The sequence below is a fragment of the Dipodomys ordii genome, unplaced genomic scaffold, assembly GCF_000151885.1.
Source record: "Dipodomys ordii isolate 6190 unplaced genomic scaffold, Dord_2.0 Scaffold25, whole genome shotgun sequence".
Lineage (NCBI taxonomy): Eukaryota > Metazoa > Chordata > Mammalia > Rodentia > Heteromyidae > Dipodomys > Dipodomys ordii.
The window spans coordinates 21,784,455-21,803,654 of record NW_012267241.1 but is presented as its reverse complement, the minus strand read 5'-3'; the positions used below and the strand labels follow the sequence as shown (position 1 = coordinate 21,803,654).

Below are 19,200 nucleotides of genomic sequence, written 5' to 3'. Positions count from 1 at the left end.
AAGAATCTCATGGACTTTACTGCCCTAGCTGGCTTTTAACAGTGATTCTCAGATCTCAGCCTCCTGAGTAGCTAGGATTACAGGTGTGAGCCACCTGCGCCTGGCTTCAATACTATTTCTTAACATTTAAACTTTATCCTTAAGCTTTTTCATATACTTAAGCTATATACAACATATGCATATTTAAATATAATTTTTGGGGGGGTTGATTGTGGGGCTTGAACTTGGGGCCTGGTGCTGTCCCTAAACTCATTTTGCTCAAGGCTAGTGCCCTACCACTTTGAGCCACAGTACCACTTCCATTTTTCTGGTGGTTAGTTGGAGATAAGTGTCTTGCACCTTCCTGCCTGGATTGGCTTTGAACTGAGATCCTTAGATCTCAGCTTCCCAAGTGGCTAGGGTTATAGGCATGAGCCACCAGGGCTCAACTAATTTTGCAAATTTCTTATATTAATAGCCTCATAATTTGGTATTGTGACATTTGTGGATGCATATTATTTGCTAGATAAAAAAGTTGCCTTTCAGCTTTGAGCATTGAGTTGGAATTTACCAATCTGGTAACAGAAAAGTATGTTGTTTTTTGTCAGTCATGGGGCTTGAACTCAGGGCCTGGGCACTGTCCCTGAGCAAGGCTCAGGGCTGCTCAAGGCTAGCACTCTACCACTTTAAGAGCCACAGTGCCACTTTCAGTTTTTGAGTGGTTAATTGGAGATAAGAGTTTCATGGGGACTTTTCTGCCCAGCCTGGCTTTGAAGTTCAATCCTCAGATCTCAGCCTTCTGAGTAGCTAGGATTACAGGCATGAGCCACTGGCTTTTATTTATTTTCATATATTAATTATCCTTTATATTTCTTTGTGAATTACGTCTTGATAGGCTTTCCTTTTTTTCTGATGTGTTTTTTTAACTTTCCTGCCTAACAGTATTCAAGTATTAAAAGTTCTGACCATCTTTCACATATGTACATTTATGTTGATATTGAAAGAACAAAAAAGAACTTGGGCCAAATAGTGTTTATATTTCTTGTATCTTTAGCTTCACTTAAAAGTTTTTGCCGTCTTCCACATGAAAGTGCCATAATTATATCTCTTAGCCTTTTACCTGTAGAATTTCTCTTTTTACTTTGACTTCAAAAGATTATTCCAGATCTAGCTTATGAAACAACTTAGTTTTTGTTTGTTCCTAATGATTTTAGGAATATTTTCCTGCTTATATATTTAGTTTATAATTCTAGTATTTTCAGTGTATACTTAAATTAACCGACTCAGCTTATTTTGGTGTCATTCTCAATTGTCACATCTTCAGAATATACCCATTTAAAACAGTCTCAGATTCTGAGATTGCTTCTGTTTCGGTATTTATAGCTTCATTTTAAGTTAATATTTTACAGTCTTTAAGAATGCATGAAGCCTGTTGTTGACCACATATATGTGCACATCTGAGGGAAGCTAGGCAGAAGACACAGAATCAGAGGGAAATGGGAAAATATACAACAGGGGCCCATCAGCTGCACTGGACATGGATGAAAATGAACTAAGCAACTCAAGGACAGCAATGGGAGGGAATGAGAGGGAAATAGAGAACAGCTAACACTAAGCTAAAGGAAAGAAATGTACATACCACTGGATGTGGAAGAAATAGTTGTATAGACACCATAATGACAATTTGCCTCATGGAGGTTAGAATATGTTTGTGACTTTAACTAAGTATCAGTATCTCGCAATACTGTGAAATTTGTAAAATTTATGTTAATCACTTAATCACAAAAAAATTATAAAATAAATGCAATAAATGTTCAGCCTTAAAGCTTCAAAAGCATTGATATTTGTAATCTGGTGAAATAAAGCTATTTTAATTTCTCCCCTCCCAAAAAGTAAGAAGCAGTCATCACTTACATGCTTCCTTTGCAATGTCATATGAAGGGAAAATCTAATTTAAAAATAGATTAATTAAGCCAGAAGCTGTCAGCCACTTGGGAGGCTAAGAGGATGAGGATCATGATTTGAGCCAGCCTGGGCAGGAAAGTTTGTGAAACTACCTTCTCAATCAGTAGCTGGGTGGAGCAGTGTACACCTATCATAAAAAAGCTGTGTGTGTGACTGAGATTAGGAGAATGAGCAGACTATTCCACAAGACTCCCATCTCCATGGAGATGTGAGATGTGCTAGTATACACCTGTCATCCCAGCATAAAATAGAAAGCCTAATATAGAAGAATAACAATCAAGGCAGATGCTTGGGCAGGAAGTATGACAGTGTCTCAAAAGTAACTATTGCAGCTGGGAACCACTGGCTCAGACCTCTAATCCTAGCCACTCAGAAGACTGAGAAGTGAGGATTGTAGTTCACAGCCAGCCTGCCTGGTCAGGAAAGGCCGTGAGACTGCAGTTAACCACCAAAAAAGCTGGAAATGGAGCTGTGGCTCACTTGGTATAGCATAACCTTGGACAGAAAAGTTCAAGGACAGTGCCAAGACCCTGAGTTCAAGCCCCAGGACCAGCACACACACAATAAGTAAATAAGTAAACAAATAACTCTTACAAAATGAAGTTGGAGTCATGAGTCTGTGGTAGCTTGCCTGCCTTGCAAGTGCAAGGCCCTGAATTCAAACATTATTACCACCAAAAAAGAGAGTAGATAAATTAATGAAATTGACATCAGTGCTTATTAAGTGAACTGAATAGTCTATATTTTGTAATGTTTAACAAACCTAAATGCAAGCCGCATTTATAGAATATACACTGAGTAAGATATGAGTTAAGCAACTCTTGTGTATGTGCTGGTACCATGGCTTGAACTCAGGGACTGGCACTCTTGTTAGCCTGCCTACTCACTCTTGGTACTCTATCACTTGAGCCAAGCCTTCAGCTCTGTTTTAATTAGAGATGGATTCTAGTGAGCTTTTCTGCCTAGGGTGCCTTTGAATCCCATTCCTCTTGGATTTCAGCCTCATGAATAGCTAGGATTACAGGTGAGAACCGCTGGCTCCCAGCACAACTCTTTTAGCAATGTATTGCTAAATTATAAACATATGGTATCATAAACAAGGTCAAATGCACATGTGTATCACATTTACTAAATGTACACATTTACTAAATAATGGTATATATGAGTGGATTCTGATGGTGTTAACTCCTGTATAAGTAACAGAACAGCTTAGCAAAACGAATACCATGATTCTGAAACATGTTTTGGGGTTTTTTAAAGATAGGGGGACACATGGAGAAAGGAAGGGTGGGCCAATACAGTCATTATATTCAGTGTGTATATGTAGAATGAAACCAGGTGACTTGAGGGTATGGGTGGGATTTGGAGAAATGAGAGGTGTGACATTGATCAATATAAATTGTACTCATAAACTGATGAGGTGTGAGACCCTTTGTACAAACTACTTAAAGACAATTGTAAAAAAATGTTTTTAAAGATTATATTACTACTAATTTGGAGCTAAGTTGGGAATTTTAGACCAATAAACCACAAATAAAGAAGAAGAAATTAAAAACCTACAAAATGGAATAAATTGAGAGTTCCATACCAAAAAAAAATCTTCCCAAAAGGACATTGTGGGGTTTTTTATATGTATTATATATTTATATATACACACCCCAAGTTCTGCATAGGACATTGTGGTTTTAAGGGAAAAGATTTTACTATTACCACGGAGAGCCTGAGTGTAAAGTAACGTTTGTCATGACCATCTGTGTGTAATTAGGGTTTTAGCAGGACAAGATGTGGGGGAGATCTTTTGGATAGAGACAATTTTAGGAAGGAAAGTACCCCCGCCCCCAAAAAAGTAAAACACAGAACATTGGGAGAACAAAGGGTGTGTGTGTGTGTGTGTGTGTGTACATGGAAGTATAAGTAGGAGAAAAAGTTGGAGGATGGAAAAGTAAGTAGAGAGTTCAATTTGGTAAGCATTAGTGGCATGTCTGCTGATTGATAAAGGAAAAGGAGTAAGGAGTAAGATTCATCCTACTAGCCACATGCAGTTATTGAACTCTTGAAATGTGACTAGTATAAATTGAGATATCTATAAGTGAAAGCATATGCTGTGATTTTAATCTCATTGAAAGAATTTATATTTTAAAGGATTTTTGTATGGTTTTTTGTACATTTTCAGTCTGATTCCAAGAAAGGTTTTTGTTATTGTGGTTGCTTTGGTTTGGTTTTGTTTTTGTGGTAATAGGGCTTGAACTCAGGTCCTCACACATCTCTTGCATTTTACTTTCAGTTATTTTGCAGAGAGTCTCGTATGTTTGCCAGAAGCTGACCTAGGACTGTGATGCTTGTACTTACACCTCTCATATAGTTGGGGTTACAGTGTATATACTACCATGCTTGACTTGTTGTTTGAGATTGGGTCTCAATAGCTTTTTGTCTAGGTTGGATTTCAACTATGATCTTACCATCTCTGCCACATATTAGATGGGGTTACATGCATACATCACTACAGAAAGTTTAAAATTATGTGATTTATATTTGTGCCTCAGGTTATTGCATTGATGCTATTATAAGTAACATACAACAATACTTGATAATACTCACTGTGTGTTAGATTGTCTAGAACTTGTTACTCCTCAGAATAAACCATATGATATAGGTGATACATTTTTAAAAAAAATAATCAAAGTGCAGAGAGATTAAGCATCATTTCTGAAGTCACTGTGCTGCTAAGTAGGAAACCAGGATTCAAGTGTGTACTTCTGGTTTCAGAGTTTATGATTTTCCCAGCTACTGTGGCATGTCATTATTGGACTATCAGAAGTGGAATGATGTGATTGGAATAGAGCTTTAGCAAAACTGTAATAAAGATAAATGTGGGAAAGATTGTATTTTTCAGCCTTTTTGTTGCTTAATGTTACTTTTCACTAATATTATATCTTTCAAGTCATCTTTGCAGCTGTATCTTTTTTTTGTCAGTCATGGGGCTTGAACTCTGGGCCTGGGTGCTGTTCCTAGCTGTTCAGCTCAAGGCTAGCACTCTACCACTTGAGCCACAGCTTCACTTCTGGTTTTCTGGTGGTTAATGGAAATAAAAGTCGCACAGACTTTACTGCCCAGGCTGGCTTTGAACAGTGATCCTCAGATCTCAGCCTCCTGAGTAGTTAGGATTATAGGTGTGAGCCACCAGCACCTCACAGCTGTACCTTTTAAAGTATCCTGCATGTTAACTACTCAAATGTTTTGTCTTTCTTACCTCTGTAGATTTGATAATGGGCTGCATTAAAAGTAAAGAAAACAAAAGTCCAGCCATCAAATATACGATTGAAAACCCTCCAGAGCCTATCAGTACAAGTGTCAGCCATTATGTAGCAGACCACACTACAGTGACACCATCATCATCAGCAAAGGGAGCTTCGGTTAATTTTAGCAATCTTTCCGTGACACCATTTGGAGGATCCTCAGGAGTAACTCCTTTTGGGGGAGCATCTTCTTCATTCTCTGTGGTGCCAACTTCATATCCAACTGGCTTAACAGGTGAGACTTAAACTGACAGTTATGCTGAGAGCATAACTTTATGCAGTACTTACTTAAACTCTGTCTGCCAGAAACTTACATGTACAGATTAAAATCTAAGAGAAGTTAGTCAGTATGTACATGGATATGGTTTGGGGAAACTTAATGATGATCTAAAGATTATCTTGTGCTGGTTTATACCACTAATTATTAACTCATTGTCCAAGTAATTATTGGGTGTCTGTGTGGCAGGCACTGGTTTAAAACTTCCATCAGTCCCTCTGGAAGTTTATTAATTCTCAGGACTATAAAATGCTAGCTATAAATATTAAAATACTATAGCAGTTAGTAAATAAATGTTAGATGGCAATGTAGCAGTAACAGAATGTTTGTTTCTATCAGATACTGTTGATTTTAGAAAGGAAAAAGAGTTTAAATTTATTTATTTATTTTTATTTTTTTGCCGGTCGTGGGGCCTGAGTTGTGAGCCTGGGCACTGTCCCTCAGCCCTTCAGCTCAAAGACAGTGCTCTACCACTTGAGCCACAGCGCCACTTCCAGCTTTTTCTGCTTACGTGGTGCTGAGGAATCAAACCCAGGACCTCATGCATGCAAGGCAAGCACTCTACCACTGAGCCACCTTCCCAGCCCTATTTATTTATTTTTGTTGGTCGTGGGGCCTGACTCTGGGCCCGGGTGCTGCCCCTCAGCTCTTTAGCTCAAGATTAGCACTCTACCACTTGAGCCACAGTGCCACTTCCAGCTTTTTCTGCTTATGTGGTGCTGAGGAATCGAACTCAGGGCTTCATGCATGCAAGGCAAGCACTCTACCCCACTGAGCCTCCTTCCCAGCCCTTAAATGATTATTTAGCTCCTCAAATTTTCTCCATTTTATACCCATGAGTAGATGGATATAAACTAATAATGTTTCTGGCAAGTCAGTGGATTGTACTGAGTATAGGATATACATGCTCAGATTAAGAATATATTGTTCAGGCCTGAGGCTAATGCTCAGTAGTAGACAACTTGCTTTGCAGGCCTGAAGTTCTGGGTTTGCTCTCCCATACCACAAATCTTAAAATGTTCAAAAGGATACCATGGGGGAAATATATCGTTAATAATAATATTAGTCATTAATGACAAAATATGTAGATAATAACTATTGTATTCTTGAAAATTGTTTTCTTAACAAAAAATGATGACTGTGAGGTAATAGGTAGGCTACTTAGCTTAAATCATAATTTATTCCATAATAAATTCCATAATTTACACAATTTAAAATTATATTATACATAATAAATGTATACAATTTTTAAAAAACAGAATAATGAGAATACCAGAATACCTGCCTTGAGTAATTGTAGACACTGAAATGTTGAACATATTGCATACATCTGTTCTGTTGTAATTTATTTAGATTGCACACAAAGTTTGGTTGTGTAGTATGCTCATCTCCTTGTGCACATGTTGTTAAATGTGACAGGGTTTTGGGGAATGTATGCTTGAACTCCTGTCAGCCATATAATTTAATTTCTAAGACAAATGTGACTTGTTTTTACAATAAGTATAAATAAATAATCCTATTAAATCTTTTATATATTTTTAAAAATTTTATTGTAAGGGTGATGTACAGAGGGGTTACAGTTATGTAAGTCAGGTATTAAGTACATTTCTTTTTGGACATTGTCACCTCTTCCTTCATTCTCTTCCAGTTTTTCCCCTTCTGACCCCTCTTCTGCTCAAGTTGTATAGTTCATTTCCAACATAGTGTCTGGTGAATATCACTGCTGAATTAGTTCGCCCTTTGTTTCCATTTCTTTGCTTCCAGTTCCCCTCCCCAAATCAGATGAACTTACATACAAGACAAAGGGTACAGAAATGTAAAAAAAACTATTAAATCTTAATAATTCCTGTTAATGATTGTGGGGGGAAATGTACATCCGTTGCTTCTAAGAAATTGAGAAGATAAAAAAGAAGAAAGAAGATCAGTGTCAGTCATCCTTCTAAAGGACTGACTTGAAAGTTGTATTTTCAAACCAGAAATATTCCTTCATAAACTGAAATTTAACTTATTCCCCTTCATCGATAAAATTTTATGATTTAGAGACTATTTTCATGGAAAATCTCAAAGAACATTCTATGAAACTGCAGCTGTCCAAAGCCTAATTTATTTTAAAAATACTAGAGACTAAGGAGGACACTGACCCCAAGCTTTTTTTTCTTTATTTCTTTCTTTTTTGCAGGCAGTAGTTCTTTATTTCTTTTTTATTGATTTATCTGTATCATGTACCTTGATTCTTTCTTCCTCTGCCAGGTGGTGTTACTATATTTGTGGCCTTATATGATTATGAAGCCAGAACTACAGAAGACCTTTCATTTAAGAAGGGGGAAAGATTTCAAATAATTAACAATACGTAAGTACTATGAATATTTTGTGAGAGAGAATTGTTGGCAGAAACCTGATCTTTACATCAAAACCATTAAACTGATTAATGATCTGAAGATGAGAAAGAGGCCTAAGTCTCTGACTGTTGAGTTGGATAGGATAATGCGTTTGGCTTCTTGAGATACATGGCATAATACTACTGCAGCAGAAGTTACACTCCCACAAAATAGTAGGTTTAATAATGAAGACTTCTGGGTGTGATAGTGTACATCTATAATGCCAACAGCCAGGAGGCTGAGGCAGGAAGATCCACAAGTTTTGAGGCCAGTCTAGGCTACATAGATCCTGTCTATCCTGGATTACATATCAAGATTGTATCCCAAAAACAAAAGAAAAAAATGCTTATAACGAGAATTCTGTGTAATTACCAGATGATATAAAGATGCTATTTCTTTACTAGAGTGCAAAGGGGTTTCTTTGTGATTCTTTCATACAAATACACATGTACTTTGGTCAGATTGACCCCCAGTGTAACTTTATTATTGCTCTTTCCCTTTTAAAAATAGTTTTTAACTTCTTCCTCCCTCTCTGCCACTTAAGCCACACCCTTCCAGTCCAGTTTTTGGCTGCTTATCTTGAAGTCTCACAGACCTTTTTGCCTTGGCTGACTTCAAATCACTATCCTCTGCATGAATGACCAGTGGCTGGTCTCATTCTATTTTTTACATGTTTGTGAGGTATTTTGATCTATTCAACCACCTTAACACCAAAGACTTCATTTTTCCTAAAATATACAAGGGAAAAATTAGGTAAGAAATCCTTATTTCCCCAAATGTACCAAATTGTTTTCTCTTTATGTGACTCTTAGACTTTTTGTCACTTAGTGATCCACCAAAAAAACTTGGTGCTTGTTAGGAAAAACAATAATTTTGTTAACAACCCTAGCAGCCGTTTTGTAATATCTCAAATCACATACTATGGGCTCCTTGCTTCCAGTCATGTTTTTCCTTATCTTTATTTCCATCCATTGCCAATTATTGTTCTAGAAAATAAAGTATGATTTTGTCTTTCTGCCTTAAAATCCTTCCATAGCCAATAATACTATCAAGATAAAAGAAAAACGACAGCAACGATAATCATGCATTGAGAATTTGCTGTGTCTGCTTCTCTTTTCTCACTCTATCACACACCCATACTGAAGTAATTGAAATTTTCTGAATGTCCTGGAGTTTCCACTCTCTCCATGTCCATGTGTGACTTCTGTTTTTTGTGTGTAGGGCAAGTTCTGTCACTAAAGCCACACTGCCAGTCTTCATTTCTTTTGTCTTACCACCCTACTCATTCTTTAAAATATAGTTCATAGGTCTCTTCTAAATGATGCCTCTCATACCTAGCTTGGTCCCCACACCCTGTTTTATTGTTTCTCTTGGGTATTTATTACAGCACCCTGTGCAAACCTCAGTCATATTCTCATCAAATTTTAAATTATACTTTGTCACTTGGCCTGTCATTCAGAGTGGCTTAGGAGATACTTGAGATACTGGAGATATATTTGCTTGTCATAATCAGGATGCTGCTTCTGTTTATCCAGTGGGTAGCAGTCACAAGTATTAATAAACAACAGATTTATCAACTCAAAAAGTGTCAGTATCAGTGACAGATGGTGGGCTCCGTGAGGTTAAGGACTATCTCTGTTTTCCACACATCCTGTTAAGCAATCAATAGGTCATGTAAGAGAATGAATGTTGGGAAGCTGAAATGTGTATCAAGGACATGGGAGCTAAGAAGGAGTGGACAAATGGAGAGAGGAATGGTGGGCAAATACAGTCATAAAATTCAATGGAAAATAAATAGAAAATAAGACAAGCGGAAAAGGGATATATGAGAGAGAGGGAGAACAGTAAGGTGACACTGATCAAAAAGCATTGTACATGGGTGTCCGTGTACTAGCTACTCAGGAGGCTGAGATCTGTGGATCACAATTCAAAGCCAGCTCAGTCAGAAAAGTCCATGAGACTGTTATCTCCAGTAAACTCAGAGAAAGCCAGAAGCGGTGCTGTGGCTCAAGTGGTGGAGTGCTCATCTTGAGCACAAAGGTGCTCAGGGATAGCAGCCAGGCTCTGAGTTCAAGCCCCAGGACTGGCCAAAAAAAAAAGGCATTGTATATATAAATGAACATGTTAAATTGAGACACCCCCCCCCTCTTACTACAACTATTTGAAGATTGATTGATTGATTAATGCCAGTTCTGGGGTTTGAATTCAGGGCTTGGGTACTGTCCCTAAGCATCTTTTGCTCAAGGCTAATACTCTACCATTTGAGCCATGGCACCACTTCCTGCTTTCTCTTTATATGTGATACTGAGGAATGGAACCCTGGACTTCATGCATGCTAGGCAAGCACTCTTGATGTAAGCCACATTCCCAGCCCAAGAATTTTTTTTTTAGAAGTAGTCCAAACAGAATATTTTGAAAGATTTATCTCCCCAACTCTAGTCAGCATTTTATTATCTTAAGTTGAAAGAATAATCATAACTAAGGGGCTGGGGGGAGATAGGAGGGCAGGCAGGAAACAAAGGAGAAAACAGCAATGCTTGATAAGAAATGTACTCATTACCTTGCTCATGTAATTGTAACCCCTCTGTACGGTATTTTCACAATAAAAAAACTTGTTAATTAAAAAAAAAGAAAATCATAACTAAAATTTAAGCTTAAGCATGTGACTAGTTGCCAGGGGGTCATGCATATAATCCTAGCTACTTGGGAGATTGAGAATGAAAGAATCTTGGTTCAAGGACAGCTTCAAGATCTCAACTCACATCTGAGTTCACTGATGTACACCTGTGCTTCCAGCAACCATGGGAAGTCTAAAGTAGGCAGATCACAGCTCAGGGGCCCACTGAGGCCAAAATGAGAACCTGTCTCAAAAATAACCATTGAAAAGCAAGATTGGAGATGGGCCTTAAGTGGTAGAAGTATCTGATGTTTTGAGGGGTTTTCTTGTTGGTTTGGAGCAGACGTATATAACTTTACAGCTTTACTTTTGTTTAGTCTTAACTCATGTAACCAATCTTTTAAATGTTGTTCTTTTGAATTCTTGAACAAATGAGTGCCTACATTGCAAAATAGAAATAATACCTTTTACTTGCTTCAGACAAGAACTTTGGTGCAATAGTCTTAACTGGTAACTTTTGTTTTATGTGTTACAGGGAAGGAGACTGGTGGGAAGCAAGATCAATTGCTACAGGAAAGAACGGTTATATCCCTAGCAATTATGTAGCGCCTGCAGATTCCATTCAGGCAGAAGAGTATGGCAATACTTCATATTTTATTTATTATTTTGACTTTAAAAATGTTTTAATGCACATTCTACTTAACCACAACTTTACACACACACAATTACATACTACTTTTAATACAGCTAATGTATCATATTAATAGACACAAGTTGAAAATTAATAATTAATATATCTACTCAGTATCAGATGAATCTGCATTAATCATACAGCATTATGCCTCCTCTCTTTGCTTTATTTTTCTACTTGTTTTTTAAAAATTATATTCATTCTTTACATACTCTACAAACTCACTTCAGTTATATACTTCAGTTAGTATTATATCATGTAAATTTCTTGTCAGGTCCTTACATTGTGCTTGTGTAGGAGAACATGTTTGTCTTCTAGGAAACTCACACTGAAGTATTAACGATTGCAACATGTTTGTAACTTCCAATAGTGAAAGAGCAGGGACACACATACACACACACACACACACACACACACACACACGAGTGCGTACAGCAAAGCAAAATGTGAACAACTGGGAAACCTAGTTCTATGGTAATATTCTTACAGCTTTTAAAAATGAGTAGGTGGGTTAGGAAGGTGGCTCAGTGGTAGAGTGCTTGCCTTTTATGTATGAGGTCCTGGGTTCGATTCCTTAGTACCATATAAGCAGAAAAAGCCAGAAGTGGCCCCATGGCTCAAGTGGTAGAGTGCTAGCTTTGAGCTGAAGGACAGCACCCAGAGTTCAGGCACCACACTCAACCAAAAAAAAAAAAAAGAGAGAGAGAGTAGGTAACTTTTGGTTACAACTTTTAGGTCAAACCAGTTTACCTGGTCCATAAATGCTACTTCATTTTCACTTTAGAGCACTTAGCACAGTTCCATACATATATAGTAGATACTGTTTCAGTATTTGCTTGCTTTTTATTAGTGATGCATATTTTATCTCAATGACTCTTTTCTACTCTATTTGTTGCTTTTTATTTCTTTCTTTTGTCTTCTCCAGTATTCAGTAAATTTTTCCATAGCTGAACTTGTCATTTTTAGTCATTCACCTCCATTAAGTCAAACTCATGAAACTTATACTTGCAACTTACTGAATATAGGTGATCACTCTATTCCTAGAGAATAACTTCTGTTCTCCTCATTGTACTCAGGCATTTCCCTCTGTCACTGACAGAAAGGGTCTGTATTCTCTTTCCTTCTTTTACTATTTCTAGGACTTCTAGGTAGAGTTCAAGAGAAATTTTGAGTAATCTATATATGAAAATACTATAAATGTGACTACTAGAACATCACCATATTTATATTTCGGATTAAAAAATAAAAACCTGGGTTGTATGCCATGCCTTGTCATTCTCCCTATTGTGTTCCCTTCTTACTGATATTTATGTATGGTTTTTTGACTTTGATATTTTTCCAACTTGCAGTACCATTAATTTTTTTTCCAGATGGTATTTTGGCAAAATGGGAAGAAAAGATGCTGAAAGGTTATTGCTGAATCCTGGCAACCAACGAGGTATATTCTTAGTAAGAGAAAGTGAAACTACTAAAGGTATGAACTGTTATTACACTAATGTAAGTAGAAAATTGCCGTGAGCAATATTTTGAGGAAGGTATAATAAAGGAATTTATTTTTACACCTAGGTGCTTATTCCCTCTCTATTCGTGATTGGGATGAGGTAAGGGGCGACAATGTGAAACACTACAAAATTAGAAAACTTGACAATGGTGGATACTATATTACAACCAGAGCACAATTTGATACTCTACAGAAATTGGTGAAACACTACACAGGTAGGTGAATTATTTCAGAGGTAAAATTTATTTCTTCATCCTCTTTAAAGACAAAACCAAGTCTTAAACTTCTTAACACTTATACATAGTATGTGCCCAATAAATATTTATATTCTAATTTTAAAATGGGAAACAAAAGCTGGATAAGGCCTGGGCAATAAATTAAGACCCTATCCCTAAAAAAATAAAACAGGTAATACTTAGTATCTGAATTAGGTTATTAGATAATGTGCTAAACTCAGACTATCATTATAATTCTTTTTTATTGGGGGGGAGGGGAATCCAGTCGTGGGGCCTGAACTCTGGGTCTGGGCGCTGTCCCTCAGCTCAAGGCTAGCGCTCTACCATTTGAGCCATAGCGCCACTTCCGGCTTTTTTCTTTTTTCTTATGTGGTACTGAGGAATTGAACCCAGGGCCTTAGGCATGCAAGGCAAGCGCTCTACCACTGAGCCACCTTCCCAGCCCCTCATTATAATTCTTATATCTCACTGGCTTAATGTTTACATTAGAATTCATTTTATAGCATAGATTTCAAGATGAATTGAAATGTTTTAAAAAGAACAAAAATTTCATTATAGACATTAATAGGGCATAAATAAGTAGGCAAAACTAAACACTTTATCTCCGATACTCTCTTGGATTACTTTACCTTTGTGGGGGGGGGTGTTAATGTACCTTTTAAGATTCAAACACAATGAAATTTTGTCTGTCTTATCCTAGAAAATTAAAGCAACCGTAGACATTCTTGTCTTTCAAGGACCTTTGGAAAGTATCCATTACTAGAGTATTGTGTCTCAAAACTTCTCATTGCCAATTTGATATCTGAATGCAGATCAAAGTGTTCACATGGTAGCACTACAAGAGGGAAAGTTTCCATAGTAATTTTTTCCATAGTGACAGCGTGTTGCAAATTGAGTCTTACCAAGTCAATCAGTAGTCTTGACGTTGATCAAACATGTCACCAAGAAGTGTCATGACTTCTAATTGCCCTTGTAAGAATGTAATTGGTGTGATATCTACATGAGAAGGGGAGGAGTACCTCATACAATTGTATAATAAGGTGTACAAGTAATGCCCTCACAAATCTGTGTTCCCTTGTTTTGTGTCTCCTCTAGTTAAAATTCAGTCTCCTTAAAGGACTTCTTCCTTGATTTTTAGTGTTACAAATTAGTGGTTATTTTATGTAACCAATAATAGTTAGGGAATAAATAAATCCCTAGTGATTAAAACCAAACCTTTGGAAGTAGACAGTCCTAGATTTAAATTTCATGGCTTTACTAATTTTGGAGCCTTGGGAGAATTTCATAACTTTCCAAGCCTCATTTACATGATGTATGTATACAGTATATTAGCACACTAGCTAGAACATAGTATATAGTAGATAATAATGTAAAAAAATACATATTTATAACATTTCACTTCTGTTTTTGCTTCTTTATGTTTTTAGAATAAAGTTGATAAAACATTGTTATTGTTTTTCTACATTCAGGCTTTTTAAAAACAATTATATACTATGTTTATGTAGCTTAATTTTGTAATGCATTTTACAGTGTAGTTTATTTATTTATTTAGATCATGCTGATGGTTTATGCCACAAGTTAACAACTGTTTGTCCAACTGTGAAACCCCAGACTCAAGGTCTAGCAAGAGATGCTTGGGAAATTCCTCGAGAGTCATTGAGACTAGAGGTTAAACTAGGACAAGGATGCTTCGGTGAAGTATGGATGGGTAAGAATCCCAAAATTCTAGTTTATATGTTTAAGTAGTTAACTGTTATTCACTGAAGTTAGCCATGAAATCTCTTAAAACATATGCTGAAGTAGTAAAAGGTATTATTTCTGTAGGAACATGGAATGGAACCACAAAAGTAGCAATTAAAACACTAAAACCAGGTACAATGATGCCAGAAGCTTTTCTTCAAGAAGCTCAGATAATGAAAAAATTACGACATGACAAACTTGTTCCACTATATGCTGTGGTTTCTGAAGAGCCAATTTATATTGTCACGGAATTTATGTCAAAAGGTATGTATATATTGGTGTGGTTTTTTGTTTGTTTTTTGGGGGCGTCCGGTCATGGGGCCTGAACTCTGGGCCTGGGCACTGTCCCTCAGCTCTTCAGCTCAAGGCTAGCACTCTACCACTTGAGCCACAGCACCGCTTCTGGCTTTTTCTGCTTATGTGGTGCTGAGGAATCGAACCCAGGGCCTCAGGCATGCAAGGCAAGCACTCTACCACTGAGCCACCTTCCCAGCCCTGGTGTGTGTGTGTGTTTTTTAAGACTATTTATGTTGGAAAAAAAATTTTTTAAGTAAGTCTATGGCCAAATGCCAGTGGTTAACACCTGTAATCTTAGCTACTCAGGAAGTTGAGATCTGAGAATTTCATGATTCAAAGCCAGCTCAGGCAGGAAATGTTGTGAGCATTTTTATCTCCAATTAACCACCAAAAAAGCTGGAAATGGAGGTATGGCTCAAGTGACAGAGCACTAGCCTTGAGCAAAAAAAAAAAAAAAAGCTCAGAGTTAACACCTATGTTCTGAGTTTAAACCCCAGAACTGACACCAGAAAAGAGAGAGAGAGAGAAACAGAAAAAAGAAAAGTAAATCTAATTTTATACATTTTTATTTTAGTACGTTCAATATTTTTATATAGGAATCTGAAAAGAGGAAATGTGATACTTTATGGAAAAATTATTACTTTCACTTTTTCCAGAGGATACTACAACGTTTAGAAAGAAATTAAGCAGGCAGAATCTGTTTTGAAAATAAATTTAACTAAAGAAAATGGAAAGTAGTGAAGTGAAAAATAAAAAATTGTAAATATATGGAATTAAAATAGTAAAATCAGAAAGATGCTTATGCAGAAAAGTAAAGTTAAAGAAATTCATTTCTACTCATTTTTTTTTGGGTCCGGTCGTGGGGCCTGAACTCTGGGCCTGAGCGCTGTCCCTCAGCTCTTCAGCTCAAGGCTAGCATTCTACCACTTGAGCCACAGCACCACTTCTGGCTTTGTTTTTTGTTTTTTCTGCTTATGTGGTGCTGAGGAATCGAACCCAGGGCCTCATGCATGCAAGGCAAGCGCTCTACCACTGAGCCACCTTCCCAGCCCCATCTACTCATTTTTCATATAACCACAATCCATATATACCCAGAACTTTCAGAAGCTTTCTTTTTTCACTACCATCAATGGAATTGTCTCCATTCCTTTCTTTTTCTTTCTCTCTTTTTTTTTTTTTTTTTGGTGGTCATAGGGCTTGAATTCTGGGCCTGGGTCCTTCCTTCAGCTCTGCAGCTTAAGGCAGTGCTCTACCGCTTGAGCCACAGCATCCCTTCCAGTTTTCTGGTGGTTTATTGGAGATAAGAGTCTCCTGGACTTTGTTGCCCGGGCTGGCTTTGAACCACGATCCTCAGATCTGAGCCTCCTGAGTAGCTAGGATTACAGGTGTGAGCCACTGGCCAGGGCTCTCCATTCTTTTCAACCTAGATCTTGGGTGACAAAGGTTAATTATTGCCAGAATCAAGAGAATAATATTGCTTTTCTCTGTTCCTAGTCTGGTGACACTTTAGAAGAGGAATCAATAGTCACAGAATGTGATGACTGACTGTATTTTGCCCATTTTGAATCAGATCTGTCTTAAAATTTATTTATTGATGTTTTGAATCAGACTAGTTAAATCACTAAATTATGTCACCCTCTCCAGTTTACTTTGACCAATGAAGTAGTTCCATCTAGTGGTGATAGGAGCAACTACAAACTAGCAAATCAACCACTACAACTTTTATTAGTAGATAGCTAAAACATTCTGAAAGTCCCAAAGTGCCTGGTATTCTTTAGAAGGAGTTTCTCTTGCAAACAGCTGTTCAGTAAGCTATTGGAAAGGGTACATTGAATGAACTAGAAGAGGAAGGAGGGACAAGGTAGATGTTACAATTAAAATATTGATAGTACAAGAGATGAAATGGAGAAAATGCTGATGGTTCATTTAGCTCTGTATATTAATTTTAAGAACTATTTAGTTGGAGGGAATAGTAGAATTCTGTGTTGGCAAGTAACTGAGGATTATTTCCAGGTGGAAGAATTTAAATTACAAGTAACAAAAGCCTTTTCTAGTTTCAAAACTTGTTAACAGCCTCACCCATTCTAATATTGAGTTACTTAACCATTAACCCCCTATAATCCATCCAGACTCATTGCTTCATGTACTCTAGTATAAACCTTACTGTTCTGGACAAATTTGTCTGCATTTTGTTGGTGGTGATTTTGTTGTTTTTTAGTTTGTTTCATGGTTGTTTTTTCCTTCCTGTGGTGCTGAGGATCAAACTCAGGAACATGGGGATGCAAAGTACTGAGTCATACATACCCCAACCTGCCCATTATTTTTGTTGTTTTTTTTTCACCTGAAATTTGATATCCCTACCTATTGGCCAGTCTACCAACTACACACTACCTTGATCATGGTATCCAATCCATAACCACATATTACATTTAGTTCTCATTTCTCTTTAGTCTCTGAATCTAGAACTGTTCCTCAGCCTTTGTTTTTCACATACATAGCATTGCTACTTTTAATGGTCCAGGTTTATGTTTTAAAGATTGGCCTTAATTGGTTTCATCTGCTGTTTTCTCTTGACTAAATTCAAGGTATACTTTTTTATTATTATTATCTTTAAGTAGTTGTACAAAGAAGTTCCCATTCTACAAAACTGTATATGAGTACAAAGTGTCTGACAACATTGTCACCCATCTCTCCTAACCCATCCCTTCTCCCACTTTTTTTTCTTTACTGAGATTAGATGATTACATAAATTTCACAAATTTCACAGTATTGTGGAATAGTGATACTTAGTTAGAGTCACAAACACATTTTAATTTTCACAAGGTCAAGATACACTTTTAACTGGCAGTAGAAGCAACAACCAGACTTTGCATTCCTAGCCTTTCACTTTGTTATATTCATGGCATTTTGCTGTTTCCTGGTGTCTTCTGCTAAAATTGAGTGCAGTACTTCCATAGCAGCTAATTTAGCCAGTTCTGTATAGTTGCGACTGTACCAGGATAGTCCCAGCTATCTGAATTCTTCATTCAGGTTGAATTAAAATAGGGCTTAAAACTATTTTTAAAGTCAAGGTTAGAATCAAAACAAGGGAAAAAAGACTTGATCAACCAAAGGAAAAAAGGTTAATATGGTGGTGTTTTCTCTTGGGATAAGGAAATTTACATGTATTTCCTTTTTTCATGTGTTATCTAGAGAAGTTTTCAGTTTTCTTAAGGGAATATTTTCCAGAATCTTCCTGAAATTTCAAATCTGCCAAAAGGCATTCAAAAAATGAAAAGTCAAAAGTTTTTGTTGTTGGATAATTTGTTTGGGGATGGAAGGAGTATTTGTTTCAATCTTAATATAAAAGGTGCTTATTTTCCACAAATAATCTTGTTGTCTCTTACAGGGAGCTTATTAGATTTTCTTAAGGAAGGAGATGGAAAGTATTTGAAGCTTCCACAACTAGTCGATATGGCTGCTCAGGTATTTGCATATACAATGTCAATCTAAATTGAAAGTATATGTTTAAAATGTAGAATACATAGAGTAAATGTGGAATCTTAACAGGGATCTATAAATATTATATTTTATGTAGTGAAATAATGGAATTTTAGAAGAGGAATGAACATTGTAGATAATCAGATGTACTCTCCTAATATTACAGATAACAGTATCTTAAGACCAGAAGTCTCTAAAATTTGCATAGCTTTTTGGCAGCAGAACCAATCTTAGAATTAGCTGTAGAACTCCTACTCTAGTGCTGTACTATATCACATGGTCTCTTAGAAAACGTTTCTACAAATGTAAAGTTTATATTCATATTTTAGCAGACAAATTTAAGAAGATTAAAATAGATGTGTCATTTCAAAGAGAATATTAGATGTCTAAAGTATGTGCTCCATTTTTTTATTGCTATAATACAAAACAAAAATTAAGATGTCAGTATACAGTTAAGAATGAGCCTTTGTAGCTCACGCCTGTAGTCATAGCTACTCAGGAGATCTGAGGATCAAGGTTCAAAGCCAGGCAGGAAAATCCATGAGACTCTTATCGCCAATAAACTACTCAGAAAAAGCTGGAAATGGCTCTGTGGTTCAAGTAGTAGAGCGCTATCCTTGAGTTCAAAGAAGCTCAGGAATAGTGCCCAGGCCCAGAGTTCAAGCAAGCCCCAGGACCAGGGGGGAAAAAAAGAGCCTTTGTTTACTCTTCTAAGTTCACTTTCTGTTAAGATTGATGGTAAT

The 19,200-nt window shown here is 36.8% G+C and overlaps 1 protein-coding gene across 1 annotated transcript in view; it reads left to right on the top strand.

Annotated features, from left to right (window-relative positions):
• Yes1 (YES proto-oncogene 1, Src family tyrosine kinase) overlaps positions 1-19,200 on the top strand; it is a 71,659-nt gene that overhangs the window by 38,858 nt on the left and 13,601 nt on the right. Inside the window, exons 2-9 of the mRNA XM_013014936.1 lie at positions 5,203-5,475; positions 7,768-7,867; positions 11,048-11,146; positions 12,574-12,677; positions 12,770-12,919; positions 14,493-14,648; positions 14,765-14,944; positions 18,366-18,442. Coding sequence (XP_012870390.1) covers positions 5,211-5,475; positions 7,768-7,867; positions 11,048-11,146; positions 12,574-12,677; positions 12,770-12,919; positions 14,493-14,648; positions 14,765-14,944; positions 18,366-18,442 — 1,131 coding nt within the window. The 5' untranslated portion in view covers positions 5,203-5,210. The remainder of the gene's footprint in view (positions 1-5,202; positions 5,476-7,767; positions 7,868-11,047; positions 11,147-12,573; positions 12,678-12,769; positions 12,920-14,492; positions 14,649-14,764; positions 14,945-18,365; positions 18,443-19,200) is intronic.